Source organism: Littorina saxatilis, linkage group LG5 (assembly GCF_037325665.1).
Source record: "Littorina saxatilis isolate snail1 linkage group LG5, US_GU_Lsax_2.0, whole genome shotgun sequence".
NCBI lineage: Eukaryota > Metazoa > Mollusca > Gastropoda > Littorinimorpha > Littorinidae > Littorina > Littorina saxatilis.
In genome coordinates this window covers 42648627-42663356 of record NC_090249.1, presented here as the reverse complement: position 1 = coordinate 42663356, position 14730 = coordinate 42648627, and the positions used below count along the sequence as shown (strand labels likewise).

At 41.3% G+C, this 14730-nt stretch overlaps 2 protein-coding genes across 2 annotated transcripts in view; both read right to left on the bottom strand.

Annotated features, from left to right (window-relative positions):
* LOC138967190 (uncharacterized) overlaps window positions 1-4732 on the bottom strand; it is a 6640-nt gene extending 1908 nt beyond the window's left edge. The window contains exons 1-3 of the mRNA XM_070339711.1: window positions 4587-4732; window positions 3247-3390; window positions 636-825 (exon numbers count right to left, since the gene is read on the bottom strand). Of these exons, the coding sequence (XP_070195812.1) occupies window positions 636-825; window positions 3247-3390; window positions 4587-4653 (401 nt within the window). The 5' untranslated portion in view covers window positions 4654-4732. The remainder of the gene's footprint in view (window positions 1-635; window positions 826-3246; window positions 3391-4586) is intronic.
* A 4021-nt stretch (window positions 4733-8753) lies between these two features.
* On the bottom strand, window positions 8754-14575 carry LOC138967189 (transcription elongation factor 1 homolog). The gene is made up of 4 exons (XM_070339710.1): window positions 14504-14575; window positions 13170-13302; window positions 12470-12540; window positions 8754-11613 (listed from the first exon to the last, which is right to left on the bottom strand). Exons 2-4 carry the CDS (start codon window positions 13283-13285, stop codon window positions 11549-11551), a joined length of 252 nt encoding a protein of 83 aa, XP_070195811.1. The 5' UTR covers window positions 13286-13302; window positions 14504-14575; the 3' UTR covers window positions 8754-11548.
* Between the last annotated feature and the right edge of the window lie 155 nt (window positions 14576-14730).

The following is a 14730-nucleotide window of genomic DNA, read 5'->3' as shown; positions in this document are numbered from 1 at the left end:
AAATACGGGTGAAAATATTTCAATGCCTTTGCAGTTTATGGGTTTTTTTTTAATAAAAAATAAAAAGTAAAATAAGGGAAATAATACAAAGCCGTTAGAGAGATTTCGTGCACATTTTGGGGGGGATAAAGATCATCCTTGCATCTCTTCATTAAGACTGAATCCCACGAGTCTGGTATCAGAAATTCAACTGTTGGAGTTTTCTGGGCTGAGCGTTCATACATTGCACCCTTCCCTTCGATCATGACTGATTGGCATGTAAATAGATACAGACGAGCCCTTGATTTTCGTAACAATGACTGTACACCACGGCTTCTGCCTCCCAGAATGTGCAAAGACATTTCTGTTCCGACATATTATGAGCATTTGCTTTATACACGTTTCACTGAGAGTCACATGGTGATTTTGTTTTACAACTCAGCAGAGCGTCTTTCTGCTTCTACTCGCACCGCCTCCCCCCCCCCCCCCCCCTACCCTAAATATAAAGCTGGACATTTTAAAATCAGTCAATTTAAGTTTCACCTGCCGATGTGGCTTTTCGCACGTAACTCGAACATGTGTTGTGCCACTTATGTCCCTGTTTCTCATGCGCTATCATTCTCAACCCCGTCACTCCTTTCTCCAGCCAGGCTTACTTGAATTTCTTGTCTGTCATCATCTTATAGATGAGGACGACGAGGATGCCGGCGATGACGAGTCCGAGGACGCAGGCGAAGATGATAGCGACCAGAAAGTAGGTGTCCGTACTCTCCACGATTTCAGGCTGTTTTGGCGGTGTCGTTATCCAATCTGTCGTCGTCGGAATCGTCGACGTCGTCGGCGGCTCTGGAGAACAAAATAGAAAATATTGACAAGGTGTGATTTTTTGTTTGTTTGTTTGTTTGTTTGCTTAACGCCCAGCCGACCACGAAGGGCCATATCAGGGCGGTGCTGCTTTGACATATAAAGTGCGCCACACACAAGACAGAAGTCGCAGCACAGGCTTCATGTCTCACCCAGTCACATTATTCTGACACCGGACCAACCAGTCCTAGCACGAACCCCATAATGCCAGACGCCAGGCGGAGCAGCCACTAGATTGCCAATTTTAAAGTCTTAGGTATGACCCGGCCGGAGTTCGAACCCTCGACCTCCTGATCACGGGGCGGACGCCTTACCACTAGGCCAACCGTGCCGGTGACAAGGTGTGAAAAAACTGTGATCGATGGCACTGCAGCAAAGAAAACATTGTTCGCATTGTCAAAAAGACAGGCGCGTTAATCAAGTTAAGTCGACGGGCTCAATGGCCTAGTGTATAAGACACCATCTTGAACACACGGCCAGTACCGTGTAACTGGCCTTGACACGGAACGATCCAAGGGGGGCAATCTCAGTCATCTGAAAGAGGGAAATCCAAACGCAATCCGCCTTGTTCTTCTTCTTCTGCGTTCGTGGGCTGAAACTCCCATGTACACTCGTGTTTTTTTTTGCACGAGTGGAATTTTACGTGTACGACCGTTTTTTACCCCGCCATTTAGGCAGCCATACGCCGTTTTCGGAGGAGTCCGCCTTGTTCGATTTTATGGGCTTGGACGATAGAGAAAAATAAGAAAAGCAAAAGCTGGAGTCCAGTCTGGACGAAACTGCTATCAAGAACGCAGAATTGATTTTTTCTGAGTTTTTTTTAGCCGTAAGCGCCATGTTTATCGGAGCAGGAAACTCTTCCAGAGTGAGGCCTCTTTGTTGGTTTCACTGCGGCCGCATTGTGAACAGCAGTTATGAGAAATTCGAAATGAGAAATGGCGCTTACGGCTAAAAAAAAACACTCAGAAAAAAATCAATTCTGCGTTCTTGATAGCAGTTTCGTCCAGACTGGACTCCAGCTTTTGCTTTTCTTATTTTTCTCTATCGTCCAAGCCCATAAAATCGAACAAGGCGGATTGCGTTTGGATTTCCCTCTTTCAGATGACTGAGATTGCCCCCCTTGGATCGTTCCGTGTCAAGGCCAGTTACACGGTACTGGCCGTGTGTTCAAGATGATAAGACACCGGCCTCCTAAGCGGAAGGCCGTAGGTTCGAATCCCGGCCACGACTGGTGGGTTAAGGGTGGAGAATGTTCCGATCTCCCAGGTCAACTTATGTGCAAACCTGCTAGTGCCTTATCCCCCTTCGTATAGGTACACGCAAGCACAAGACCAAGTGCGCACGGACAATATCATGTAATCCATGTCAGAGTTCGGTGGCTTACAGAAACACAAAAATACCCAACATACACGTAAAAGCCGTGAGAGTTTCAGCCCATGAACGAAGAAGAATAATTCAAGTTCAGTGGTCAGTAGTGCTTTAGCAATTTAGGAGATTTGGGGTTGGATCCCTGGGGTGGTAATCAAAATAAAGCGCCAACCTATGTGGGATCGACACTGTAGTTATCTGTTAAAATGTAGAATTTTTATTTTTCTCTTTTTTATTTCATTTGTAGTTAGTCCCTCTTCAGGGCAAGGGCTGGATGTAAAAAAGCAGACCACTGCTTAGTCTATTACCCTCGTTAAATAAAGAATTGTCATTGTCATTGTCATTTCCTTCTTCTAGTCTTTATTTTCTGTGTTAGATTGAGGCGTTCACCCCGTATAACTATTGAAGTGTTCCGCTTTGGAACACAATTTCTGTGACCCGTTTTGAGTCACAGTGTGACATAGTACATAGTTCTACTACTAGCACGTTACTGTTTACCATGTGTGCTACTGGTTACAGAATGAGTGTCTAAAAGTAGATCACATCAATTTGGAGCGCACTGCAATGTTTCCCGACGTTTGCAGGCGAAAGGGAAGCAACTTTGCCACCGTGTTGCATGACCTGCAAAATGTCACAGAACATAGTAGTCTACCTTGATTGAACATCGAGCGCGCGTCAGTGTGTGTGTGTCAGTGTGTGTGTGTGGATGTGTGGAACTGTGTGTTTGCGTGTGTGCCTGCGTGTGTGCGTGCGTGTGCATGCGTGCGTGCGTGCGTCCGTGTGTGTGTGTGTGTGTGTGTGTGTATTGTGCAGACACCTCTCTCTCAGCCGCTGTCTCTCTCAGTCTCTGTCTCTCTCTGTCTCTCTCTCTGTCTGTCTCTCTCTCTGTCTGTCTGTCTCTCTTTCTCTCTCTCTCTCTCTCTCTCTCTCTCTCTCTCTCTCTCTCTCTCTCTCTCTCCCCTTCCCCTTTCTCTTTTCGAACTCGATCTCTTCCACCTATGTTTCTTCCCTCCCAACACACACACACATACATACCTGTGGTGGTGGTGAGGTCCCACCAGCCTGCCTCTGTGGTGTAATTCACTGAAGCCCATGTTCCGAACGACGCCAGGAACACATCCCAGTCTAGAGGGGCTGAAGTACTGGTGAAGTACCAATACCATGTCGTGCCAGCCTCCGCTGTAAATCGATCAATCAATCCGATCGATCAGTTAATGAAATGAAGCGATCGGTGAAATTGTAAAGCGCTCTGAGAAGGGTTTAACCCTCGATTTATGCGCTTTAGAAGTATTATTCATTATGATTATTTTATGTACATGTATAATTATTATCTTGTGGGTGTAGGTAGAAATAAAGTCAGCATAAGAGACTGATTCGATCCACTGAAGCTCTACATCGTCCGAAACCGTTTGGTGCAGTAAATCAACCAATCAGTCAACACGGTCCTCTGTAATTCATGAATTATTTGAAGAAGAAAACCCGCTCAAACATCAAATTAGACCAAGAAGCAGCTGAGGTGTTTGTTTTAAATTGTGAGTCCAGTCCACATTAGCAGGCGTTCTGATGAACTGTCAAAAACACACAATAACGACGAGTTTTAAAATCTGCTCAATGAAGAGCGTTTCCGAAAACGTACACGAAAAATTAAAAAAATTAAATTCCTGGAAAATGCCAATGCTCCTCTATTCACAAGAATAAATAATCAATAAAATCAGACACACTTATTATTGCTTAATTTAAGCGAGTAAGATAGGAATATAAGTTTAAAAGGACAAAGAAAGAAGCTAAAAATGTAAAACTGTTGATGATCTTTGATATATCCTAAACTTTGAATTACAATATAAAGTTTTAATCAGCTCATATAGAATGGTCCAATGCTCATTAGAAAAATGGTTTTTAAATAACTTGTTTATTGGTTGCAAAATAATGACAAAACATGGGAAAATCAGAAACACCTGGCTGGTGTGGAAATACCTGTTAACAGTTCCAAGACTAAATTTTAAAACCCACCTTTTTGACAAATTCATGATATGAAGCCCAGTGTAATAATTCAAATAAGACGGTAAAACATGACAAACCAAGCAGATGTCATAAGATCAGTTGTCGATATGTTTCTCTACCTTTTATTCTTCTATTCAAGTTGTATTTGCTGAAGATTTTCAAGATGATCTTTAGGTCGAAACGTTCTTTTTCTATTTGTGCTTCGTGTCAATAAGTGAACGTTGCGGGTTGTTGTTTTTTCCAATAATTAAACGTTCCAACCACATGCCTTTCTTGTGGGTTTTTTCGTGTCAACTGTTAGGTGAGTCCATTTTTCGTTGTTTCTGTATTAGTTTTTGGTTTTTTTAATCAAAAATAAAGGTGGAAACACATACCATGGCAGATCAGCGCAGAAAAACATGCAGTGGCAAGGAGAACAGTTAGCCCCCCTCTCGTCCCCATAGTTACTTTTTTGGTCCTAAGATCACAAGTGTTGGTCAGTTCTGCCTGGTTCCTATCTTTCTCCGGTCGACCAGCCTAATGCCAGAAACTACACAAAATATTGCTTTTCCACGGGTATACATTTCAGTTGACGTGTTACAATGTGGACCCTTGGCGCAGAACTCTGTAATTACTGTTAATTGAGTATCGTATGTTTATTTAAAGGAGCTAGCTGACGCTGACTTTTTCAGTGACAGGCCATACTTTTAGAAGAGAAGTTTGTGACAGTAAGATTGTTGTTCCATATCGAGGAGAAGAGAAAATGAAAAGGGCAACCAATAAACGATAATCACTTTATTTGTGGATCAAACATCTAATTGTTGTTTGATGATACCGAGGATAGCGTCGTTGATGATAACATCTCAAAAGAAAAGTAAAAAGAACTATATTTTTCGTGTTTTCGTTCAGGTCTTCTTAATTAAGAAGAAAAAGAAGAATTGATCATGTACTTTGCAAAGCGAATTTTTCTGTCATTTTTGTTTTCTTTTTGTGTGTGTTGATCTAAAGCGTGTTTTTTGTAGAAAAACTCGGAAGGTGCAAATTGTTTGGCAGATTGCTCAGATCAGTAATTGCATTGATGTTCACATGTGTTTGCGGTACATTTGATACAACTTCTATGCGTAATGTACTCTCTAAACTAATTAATTTCTAATTTATTTCAGGGCCGGACTACCGGGGGGGTTATGGGGGTTGCGCAACCCCCCCCCTAGCCTAAACATGTACCTTACTTATTTAATTTTTTTTTATTATTGCTTATTTTATGCCGTTTCATGCAAGGAGCGACCATTTTCCTATCTCAGAATATGACCTACCCGTCAGCTTCAGGGGGCTTCGCCCCCTGACCCCCACAACGAGGAGGGGGGTGGGGTGGGTTCTAGGGTTTCTGGACCCCCCCCCCCCCAGCCAAAAAATAAAAATATTGAATGAGGTATGCATTTCTTTATTTTACATTGAGTTTCAATTTTTGGGGTATTAATCAGTGACAAAATCTGCTGCCTGAAACTGGTAATGATCATCCTCAGAATGCACCAGATTGCACCATTTTGCATCCTTTTTTTCAAAATTTTCCGGGGGGGCATGCCCCCGGACCCCCCTAGCAAGCTAGGCGCTTCGCGCCGTCGGCTCGGCGCTTCGCGCCTTCACACCCATATCTTCACAATATACTTTTGAAAAAAAACAGTCATAAAATGAACTGATCCGCCCCTGCCGCCAGGGGGGACATCCCCCTGGGCCACCACTGGCAACCCCCCCCCTCCTCTTCGCCTAGTCCGGCCCTGTATTTACAAAATAGAGTTTCTGGAATCCAACTTTTCCGTTATGGCAAAGTACAAAAGATATTCTAGGGGAAAGGTTGGAAAGTAGAAACGAATAAGAAAATCCAAAAACAAATCTAACCATTTTTTTGGTAAGAAAAAAGAATGTTAGATTTAAATGAGATGTTTAGGCCAAAAAAAAAATAGGTCTGTTTACGGTAACATAGGCCAAAAAAATAGGGTCGGTAGGTCGGGATTTTTTTTTTTTTTTTTTTTTTTTTTCCTAAAAAATCATATTTTTACGTTATTTTGCCAAAAAAACAAGATTTTTTTTTTCTTTTTCCCAAATGCCCCCAAAAAAGTCTAGGGTCGCACGAAAAAACTAGGGTCGGTCGGGTTACCGTAAACAGACCTATTTTTTTTTTTGGCCTTAATCATTAAAAAAAACACGTTCATGTGAACACACAGCCCACAAACACACATAAACTCTCTCTCTCTCTCTCTCTCTCTCTCTCTCTCTCTCTCTCTCTCTCTCTCTCTCTCTCTCACACGCACACTGACACACACACACACACACACACACACACACACAACAACACACACGCACACTGACACACACACACAAATATATTTAAAATGTCGTTTCGTGTATAATTAAACGTTTCAAATACTAACTTCCCTTTTTTTTTAATTAGAACTAAAAGAATAACAAAAATAAAGAAATGCATACAAGAAAACACACAGACTAAAGACAACGTTACTTCTCGAACTGACCTCACAAGCACGGCTAAGTTGCAAACATCTCTCAAATGCTGTAATTAAGTTATCATATGTCATCTGCCAGTCGATCGTTTTGGAGCCGAGAGACACAAACCGTACATGTAAATGTGACTTTGCCTGAACGTCAAGATTGTTATTAACTCTTTCTACACGCCTGGCGCGCTCTCTTACACGATGATTGTAACATTTGGGAATATCTTGCGGTCCATAAACTATGTAAGAATTGCTGTGTGTTTGGGAAATAAAGGAACATGTTATTGTATGTTTGTGGTTTGTCAGTGTGTCTGCGTACGTGACTACGTGTGTGTGTGTGTGTGTGTGTGTGTGTGTGCGCGTGTGTGTGTGTGTGTGTGTGTACTCTCGCGTGCGTGTATGTGCGTGCATTTGTTTTGCATGATCTTATAGTGTGTATCTTGCTGTCATTGAATTAAGACTGACATACTGAAGTAACAAATAAAGCGCATTTACTGAACTTCACAACATTTTGTCCATTCCACCTAATGCAACCCATCATGTCAGCCATCAGAGACCAATCCTGGCATATATAGGGATATAAGAGGTTCTTTCAACTTGAACACATACCAAAACGCATCGACTACGACTTGCTTTTTGTGCAGAGCAGGGATTTTGTCATCAGTGTCAAAATGCGAACTCAGTTAATAAATTCCCACTACATTGGACCCCCCACCCCTTTCTTCTCTTCTGCGTTCGTGGGCTGAAACTCCCACGTGGAATTTTACGTGTATGACCGTTTTTACCCCGCCATTAAGGCAGCCATACGCCGCTTTCGGAGGAAGCATGCTGGGTATTTTCGTGTTTCTATAACCCACCGAACTCTGACATGGATTACAGGATCTTTTCCGTGCGCACTTGGTCTTGTGCTTGCGTGTACACACGAAGGGGGTTAAGCCACTAGCCGCAGGTCTGCACATAAGTTGACCTGGGAGATCGGAAAAATCTCCACCCTTAACCCACCAGGCGGCCGCGATTCGAACCGTCGACCTTCCGATTAAGAGGCCGACGTCTTACCACCACGCCACAGCGCCCGTCTGCCCCACCCCCCCTCCCTTTTAAGACCTCCAAAAATCTGACAAAATCAGGTCTTAAAAAAGAGGGAGTCTTAACATGGGGGTACATTTACAGAGGTTATGAATAGAAAGTCCAAGAAAACAGGGTCTTAAAAGGGGGGTTTTACTGTACACTAGTCAAGCTGTTGATTTCGGGGGGATGTCCAAGTGGTAGGATGCTCTCACTCCAGGTAAAAGCCTGTGTGGCTATGGGGTCATTGCCAAGATGGATAACACGGGACAGATACGTCACAGTGGAACCCCCCCTTTCAAGATCTCAAGGAATCTGAGAAATGCAGGTATTAAAATTGGCATAAATTTACAGATTATAAAAAGAAAAAAAAGATTGATCTAAAAAAGCTATTTCTTAAGTGGGGGGGAAAGGTGTGCGTGGGGGGTGTCACTGTTTCTAAATTGACCCCTGAAGGTAGTTGAGTGAACCTACTAGCGAGGTAGTTTTGGTCATGTTTACATTCAAACACTTGAAGACGCTATCCCTCCGGATCCCACAAGGTGGGATTGCTTGCGTTAAAAACAAAATACTTAAAATGTGAATCTTTGTGTCACGCTGCCTCCGGGTTAAAAAAAAAAGAAGATGAAACGATATGCGGCTACAGATGCCTTGCAAAAAAAAAAATTCTTTGGCCTTATTGTCTACCATGTTGAATATTAAAGGAGACCTCATTTGAAAAAAAAGTATCGTGCAAACAATGTTTGTTAACCCTAGCTCAAAAACGAGTTTCAAAATGACATTGTACACTATATTGGACAATACTAAACAAACGTTGAGCTGTATCAACTCAAGTTCAACTCAAGTTGTGAATCCTCCCCCTTGATTGAACACACACACACACACGCACACACACACACGCACACACACGCACGCACACACGCACACACACACGCACACACACGAGTCTCAGACAGACACACACATAGCATAGTAAGACCAAGAATAACGATATTTTTGTGCTCTTTAGCTTCCTTTATTCGGAAAAGAGCTTCACATAAATATCAGACTGGAAACAGCATTTCCAGTCACGCAAGACAAAAACTCTGACAAGTAAGTAACACCTAGTGGGATGTTATTGTTTTGTTGAATAAATCCAACAACTGCGCACATAGATGTGCCTTCATACTGTGTGGTCAAAGCAAGTAAATATCGTTTTGGACACAGGTGATCCTTGTTGAGACCTTCTACAAGGTGACACCCCCCCCCCCCCCCCTCCACATATACTACCTACAAAAGCAGTTAACGTCTGAGCTTGTTTGGGGAATTACTCCATATTTGGTGCACAGTTTGTGCATGATCAGCATGTCCTTCTTTCTTTATTTGGTGTTTAACGTCGTTTTCAACCACGAAGGTTATATCGCGACGGGGAAAGGGGGGAGATGGGATAGAGCCACTTGTCAATTGTTTCTTGTTCACAAAAGCACTAATCAAAAATTTGCTCCAGGGGCTTGCAACGTAGTACAATGTATTACTTTACTGGGAGAATGCAAGTTTCCAGTACAAAGGACTTAACATTTCTTACATACTGCTTGACTAAAATCTTTACAAAAATGGACTATATTCTATACAAGAAACACTTAACAAGGGTAAAAAGAGAAACAGAATCCATTAGTCGCCTCTTACGACATGCTGGGGAGCATCGGGTAAATTCTTCCCACTAACCCGCGGGGGGTTGATCATCATGTCTCTAGGTCAAATGGTCTGACTTTCATGTACATTTACTTTCAAAGGTGTGTTCCAAATGATCCGTTAGGTGTAACAGGCACATTTGCAAGCGTCATGCAAAATTGTCAATGACATGAATGCATTCCTCAAGACCACCACTTTTTTTTTTGGGGGGGGGGGGGGGCGGATATCATTTTTGGGAGGTCACCCAGTACATGAAAGGTTTGTTGAACAAAAATAAGTTGAATGAGCAACACACAAAACATTAGAGTAATATTCTAAGCACGAAACTTGAGGTGTTTTCCCCTTGTGAGCAAAGAGCCAACATAAAAGTATTACGGTGGAACCCACTGTACTATATGCTTCAGAAAATCTAGAATTTCATAGAGAAGCACAAAACAAAGTTACCCCATTCTTCTTCTTCTTCTTCAGCGTTCCAGAATTTTTCTGGTTACGTGTGAGCTCGTTTGCCCATTTGGGTTCCCCACACTATGCTCTGAGAGCATAGTCAGCTCACTCCGCTTTCGTTGAGTAGGCATGCTGGGTATTTTCGTGTTTCCATAACCCACCGAACTCCGACATGGATTACAGGATCTTTTCCGTGCGCACTTGGTCTTGTGCTTGCGTGTACACACGAAGGGGCTTAAGTCACTAGCAGGTCTACACATAAGTTGACCTGGGAGATCGGAAAAATCTCCACTCCTAACCCACCAGGCGGCAGCGACCGGGATTCGAACTCACGACCTCCCGATTAGGAGGCCGACGTCTTACCACCATGCCACTGCCCCCGTCTGTTACCCCATTCAAATCATATTAGGTACATGTAGCACAACAGCATCCGCAACTTAACTGCACACAAGCAAATACGTTTCTCTTTAAAGTTTAATTTGCTTTCAACAAAAAATCGGACAGATCTACTGCAAAAGAAAATTGAACAAAACCAAGAGAATCAATCAAAACGTCAAAAGTCAGCATACGGTCAAAATAATGGTAAAGCTGGGAGCAAATTAGCAATGCAGTTCTTTTCAAACGTTTTACGCCTCACCTGGCATCAAACAACCCTGCACTAATCACCCAGCTTTCATGGCATTGCAGCCTGAGAGAACAATCCCTGGAATTTGTTGTGACTTGGAATCAAAATACCTATGTCACTCTTCAGTAAAACGCTAACAACAACTTCATCATCAATGGTCCACTCAACACCCCTTACAAAGAAAATGATCATGAAAATCAAAAGAGCAATACAGTATAAGAAAAATGTCCATACCTATTATGGTGCAAAAGAGCCTATCATGAGAGTTCCAAGAACAACTCCTACATTACTGGCCAATCTACAAAACGACACTTTTAGTTTGACATTTTCATGTATCACTTCATAATGATACAGCAGAGAAAAATTCCTGCTGTCCAAGCAAGCTCCTCTTAAATTTTCATCAACATCTGTACCTTTGTGTTGCGGTTTTCAACAGAAAAGTATCAAACAGTTACCGTTACAGAAAATGTGCTCTTCTTCACTTCCCACCTTTGTCTCACATTTTTGTTTTAGGTACAGTATGTATTTGTTCTGTGTCTATAACCACAATACCCCTCCCTTTTTCTACACATAAAACAGTCGACATGTACATGCAGTGAAAAGAGCGTATATAGATGAGCTATTTGAAAAGTGACACAACATCTACAGAGACAGATACCCAGACAGTGACAGTCCAACGCATTCACTAGCAGAAGCTGAAACAGAAAGACTGTTAGTGTTAACGTTCAAGAAGAAGAAGGTAAGTTTATGGAATGAATCATTATTAGACACACAAAAATGTGAATGTTTCATTTCATCCATAATTCAATGTTCCATAAACTAACACCTTTTTTGTTATTTTGATTCTGCATTCACCAGCACACATAATCCCAATCATAAAGTAAAGTAGGTTTCTCCCCGGCAAGCACTTCCACACATGGGTCTGTGCTGCCACAGTAACAGGAGTGAGAAGAAATCCTAATCTATGGAACTAGAAGCAGAAGATAATGATTGGTGTCAAAATAAACTGGTGGTGAAGGACCGAGGTGTTGAGTAGGGACCATGGTTACTGGTTGGCTGCTTCACATGCGTCGATCCAATCGCTGTAGACATCCACAGCTTCTGACAAGTCTGGTTCTCAGTTAAGGATAGCTGAAGAGAGTGTATATGGTGATACCCCTCCCCCAATAAAGATCCCCTTCAAAATCTGAACAAAATCAGGTCTTACAAAGGACAAAGACTTAACATGGAAACAATTTACAGTCGTTAAGAAAAGAACATGAAAACTTAGGTAGCAAGTAAGTAGGGTCTTAGAAGGGAGGAAGTCTTAAAACGGGAGGCCCTTAGTCTTAAAGTTAAGCACACACAAAAAAATAGTCTGTTTACGGTAACATAGGCACAAAAAAATAGGGTCGGTAGGTCGGGATGTTTTTTTTTTCCTTCTTTTTTTCCCCCCAAAAAACATATTTTTAAGTTATTTTGCCAAAAAACAAAGACTTTTTTTTCCCCCCCAAATGCCAAAAAAAAGTCTAGGGTCGCGCGAAAAAATAGGGTCGGTCGGGATACCGTAAACAGACTTTTTTTTGTTGGCCTAAAAGAAAAGTTCCAAAATAGAAATGAAATAAACTCTGTCAACACCCATGATACTCACACAAAAATAACACTCCCATCTTTCATTATGAGAGCCGAATCTTTTGTCCCTCTATTTTCTCCCTCCTTTTGGTTGTTTTCAGAGTTTCTTGAACGTAAATACTAAATAATGTTATCAAACACAACGTAGATTAGAGCATTTCAACTTAAACTCCTTCTCAGTCACATAAGGAACTAGGCGCTTTGTCAAGTTTGGTATCATTAACCTAAATGTTTACAAATATGGACACAATGAATGATAGTTGATACTGTAGTGTAGTTATGCACAATCTGAAGAATGTTTCCATATCGCTTAGTGTTACTTGTTGATTGTTGTGATTTGCATTCAAAAGGATACAGTTGATGCTGGTCTGAAAATCTTCTAGGCAAACATTGCACGTTATCATCCCTGTGTTCCGAGTTCGATCCCTGGAACAAAATAATAATAAAATCAGTGATACAAGTTATACAAGTTACATAATTTGTTATTTGGACACATTTGTTTGAAATTGAGGAGCTTACACAAAAAGTTCAGTACTGGCAGTACTGCTAAGTATGCCAGCATAAAGATGAGTAGTTTTTCATTCAGAAAACAGCTTTATTTGAATCGTCACTGTGTATAATTTTCTTTATACAGCAGTACCTGCGATGTATGTACCCTCCCATGAGGACACCTCCCTCAAAAGGACACCTTCTCTTGTCCCTTTTTATATTATCTCTACCAAAGTATACCTGTCATGACAGGCCACCTGCAATGTAGGGACACTTTGAGCTGGTCCCAAGGGTGTCCTTTTATCGCAGGTTGCTGAGGTACCACTGTACAGCAATTTTTTTAAATTTTGGTGAATAGACCCCCTTGCTTTAATTTAAACAATGTTCAAGGATTGCATGCTTTTAACTTGACTTACAATGATGCACAAGATTTATGAACAGATCCTGAGGTAAACTGCCCGATAATTTACGATACATAAATATTAAAACAACAGATAGTATATGTAGTTTCTTCACACACAAAAATAAAAGTTTAAAAATAAAAGGAGCAATGACGGCAAACTCACAGTTTTACTTCACATGACTTTTCGTGGTTACAAAATGGACAGTTGAAGAGAGTATCCAGAGGCACAATAGCCTTGCGCTTGGGCGGGGGCTTGTTAGCTTTCTTTCTGCGACCCATTTTTGTTCCAACTGATCCTGAAACGAAAAACCAGTCTTATGCAGAAATATCACACACACTCAGTTATGTGCTTGTAAATCCATGATCTATGTAACTTTCTAAGCTCAAATCTATTTCATGCACAGTCTAGTCATTTACTTTTACTTTGTGACTGAGTATTTTATTCTTAATATATAATACGTTTCTCAGAAATAACTTGTCAGGAATTTTGGCGGTCTGGAGCAGTAGGACTGTACCGCAGACAGGTTTTTCACAACATCCTGAGCGTGTTCAACACTTCTGATCGGCTCTATCCTGCGATCGGGATGAGCAACTGACTGTGATGTGTATGCTATACAGAAAGAATCAACTAAATCTGTATGACCATATTGCGAAAGACAAAACACTTTCTCAGATAAGTTTTCACTGCATTTAATTGTCTTTGTGTCAGTCCACTATAAAGGCCATTGCGCTGATGTACTTGTGAACGTCTTGTTTTGTTAACATTAAAACGTTCCAGTACCTTACAATTCTTGTTTTTTTAACATTGACACTGACAGTGACACACAGGCAACTCAAATGTATCTTCCTTTTTTTTTTGGGGGGGGGAGGAGGGGCTTTTATGAGTAAAATAAGATCCAACTCAAACTAATCAGAGACAAAGTGTGGCCAGCATCAGTCCCTCTCCGCACCAAACTCTATGGGAGCAGACAAGACCTGGAAGCCACGACGTCATTCGTCTCGCAGACTAAACTGATGGTGTGACGGCGAACGCAAGAAGAAGAAGAAGAAGTAAAATAAGATTGCTTTCAATATACTCCACCAATCCATACACTACAGCCAAGGAATCCATCCCCTGCAGCATAGATCTTGGACTTGGACTGTTGGAGGTGTGATGACTGATGTGACTCGGCTAGACACGAATAACCCATGACTTCACAAACATTATCACTGTCCCCCAACGTTATCATTAGCAAATCTGTGATAAAGCTTTAGCAAAAATCATTGTAAACAAACTAAAAGCAAAAAAAACTAATCTGTGATCATCTACCAACTACTTTTATAGGCCTACACGTGGGTAAAACAATTGTCGCTAACAGTATCAGCATGAATTTGATGAAAATACCATCTTTACCAGTCTTAGAAACTGAGGTCTTATGACTCTACTGTCTCCGCATCGTTTCGAAATGTTTTGGTGTCTTTGCTACTGAAAGTTAGCAATGTAAACAGTCAATTTACCTCAACGAGATCCGTTGATTTGTTATGGCGTTGTTTGTCCCGGAAAACGGAAGTGATTGATACACGTACGTCAATTTACCCAAACTTCTTAAAAATATTCAAATAGGATATTTCTTTTGGAGGTTCATTTTCCTCCCTAACTTTATTCTAATTTATTTTGTATATTGTGATATAAAATACTTGCAAAAGAAGTGTTGTAAAAGAATCTCCTAAATTTTAACATCATT

Excerpts from the sequence above, each read along its gene's own strand:
- LOC138967189 (XM_070339710.1), bottom strand. The coding sequence starts at position 13,285 with ATGGGTCGCAGAAAGAAAGCTAACAAGCCCCCGCCCAAGCGCAAGGCT. Across the intron at positions 12,541-13,169 it reads AAGTCATGTGAAGTAAAACT|GGATCGAACTCGGAACACAG; the intron begins GTGAGTTTGCCG and ends ATTTTGTTCCAG. Across the intron at positions 11,614-12,469 it reads TTTTCAGACCAGCATCAACT|ACTTGTCAGAAGCTGTGGAT; the intron begins GTATCCTTTTGA and ends ACTGAGAACCAG.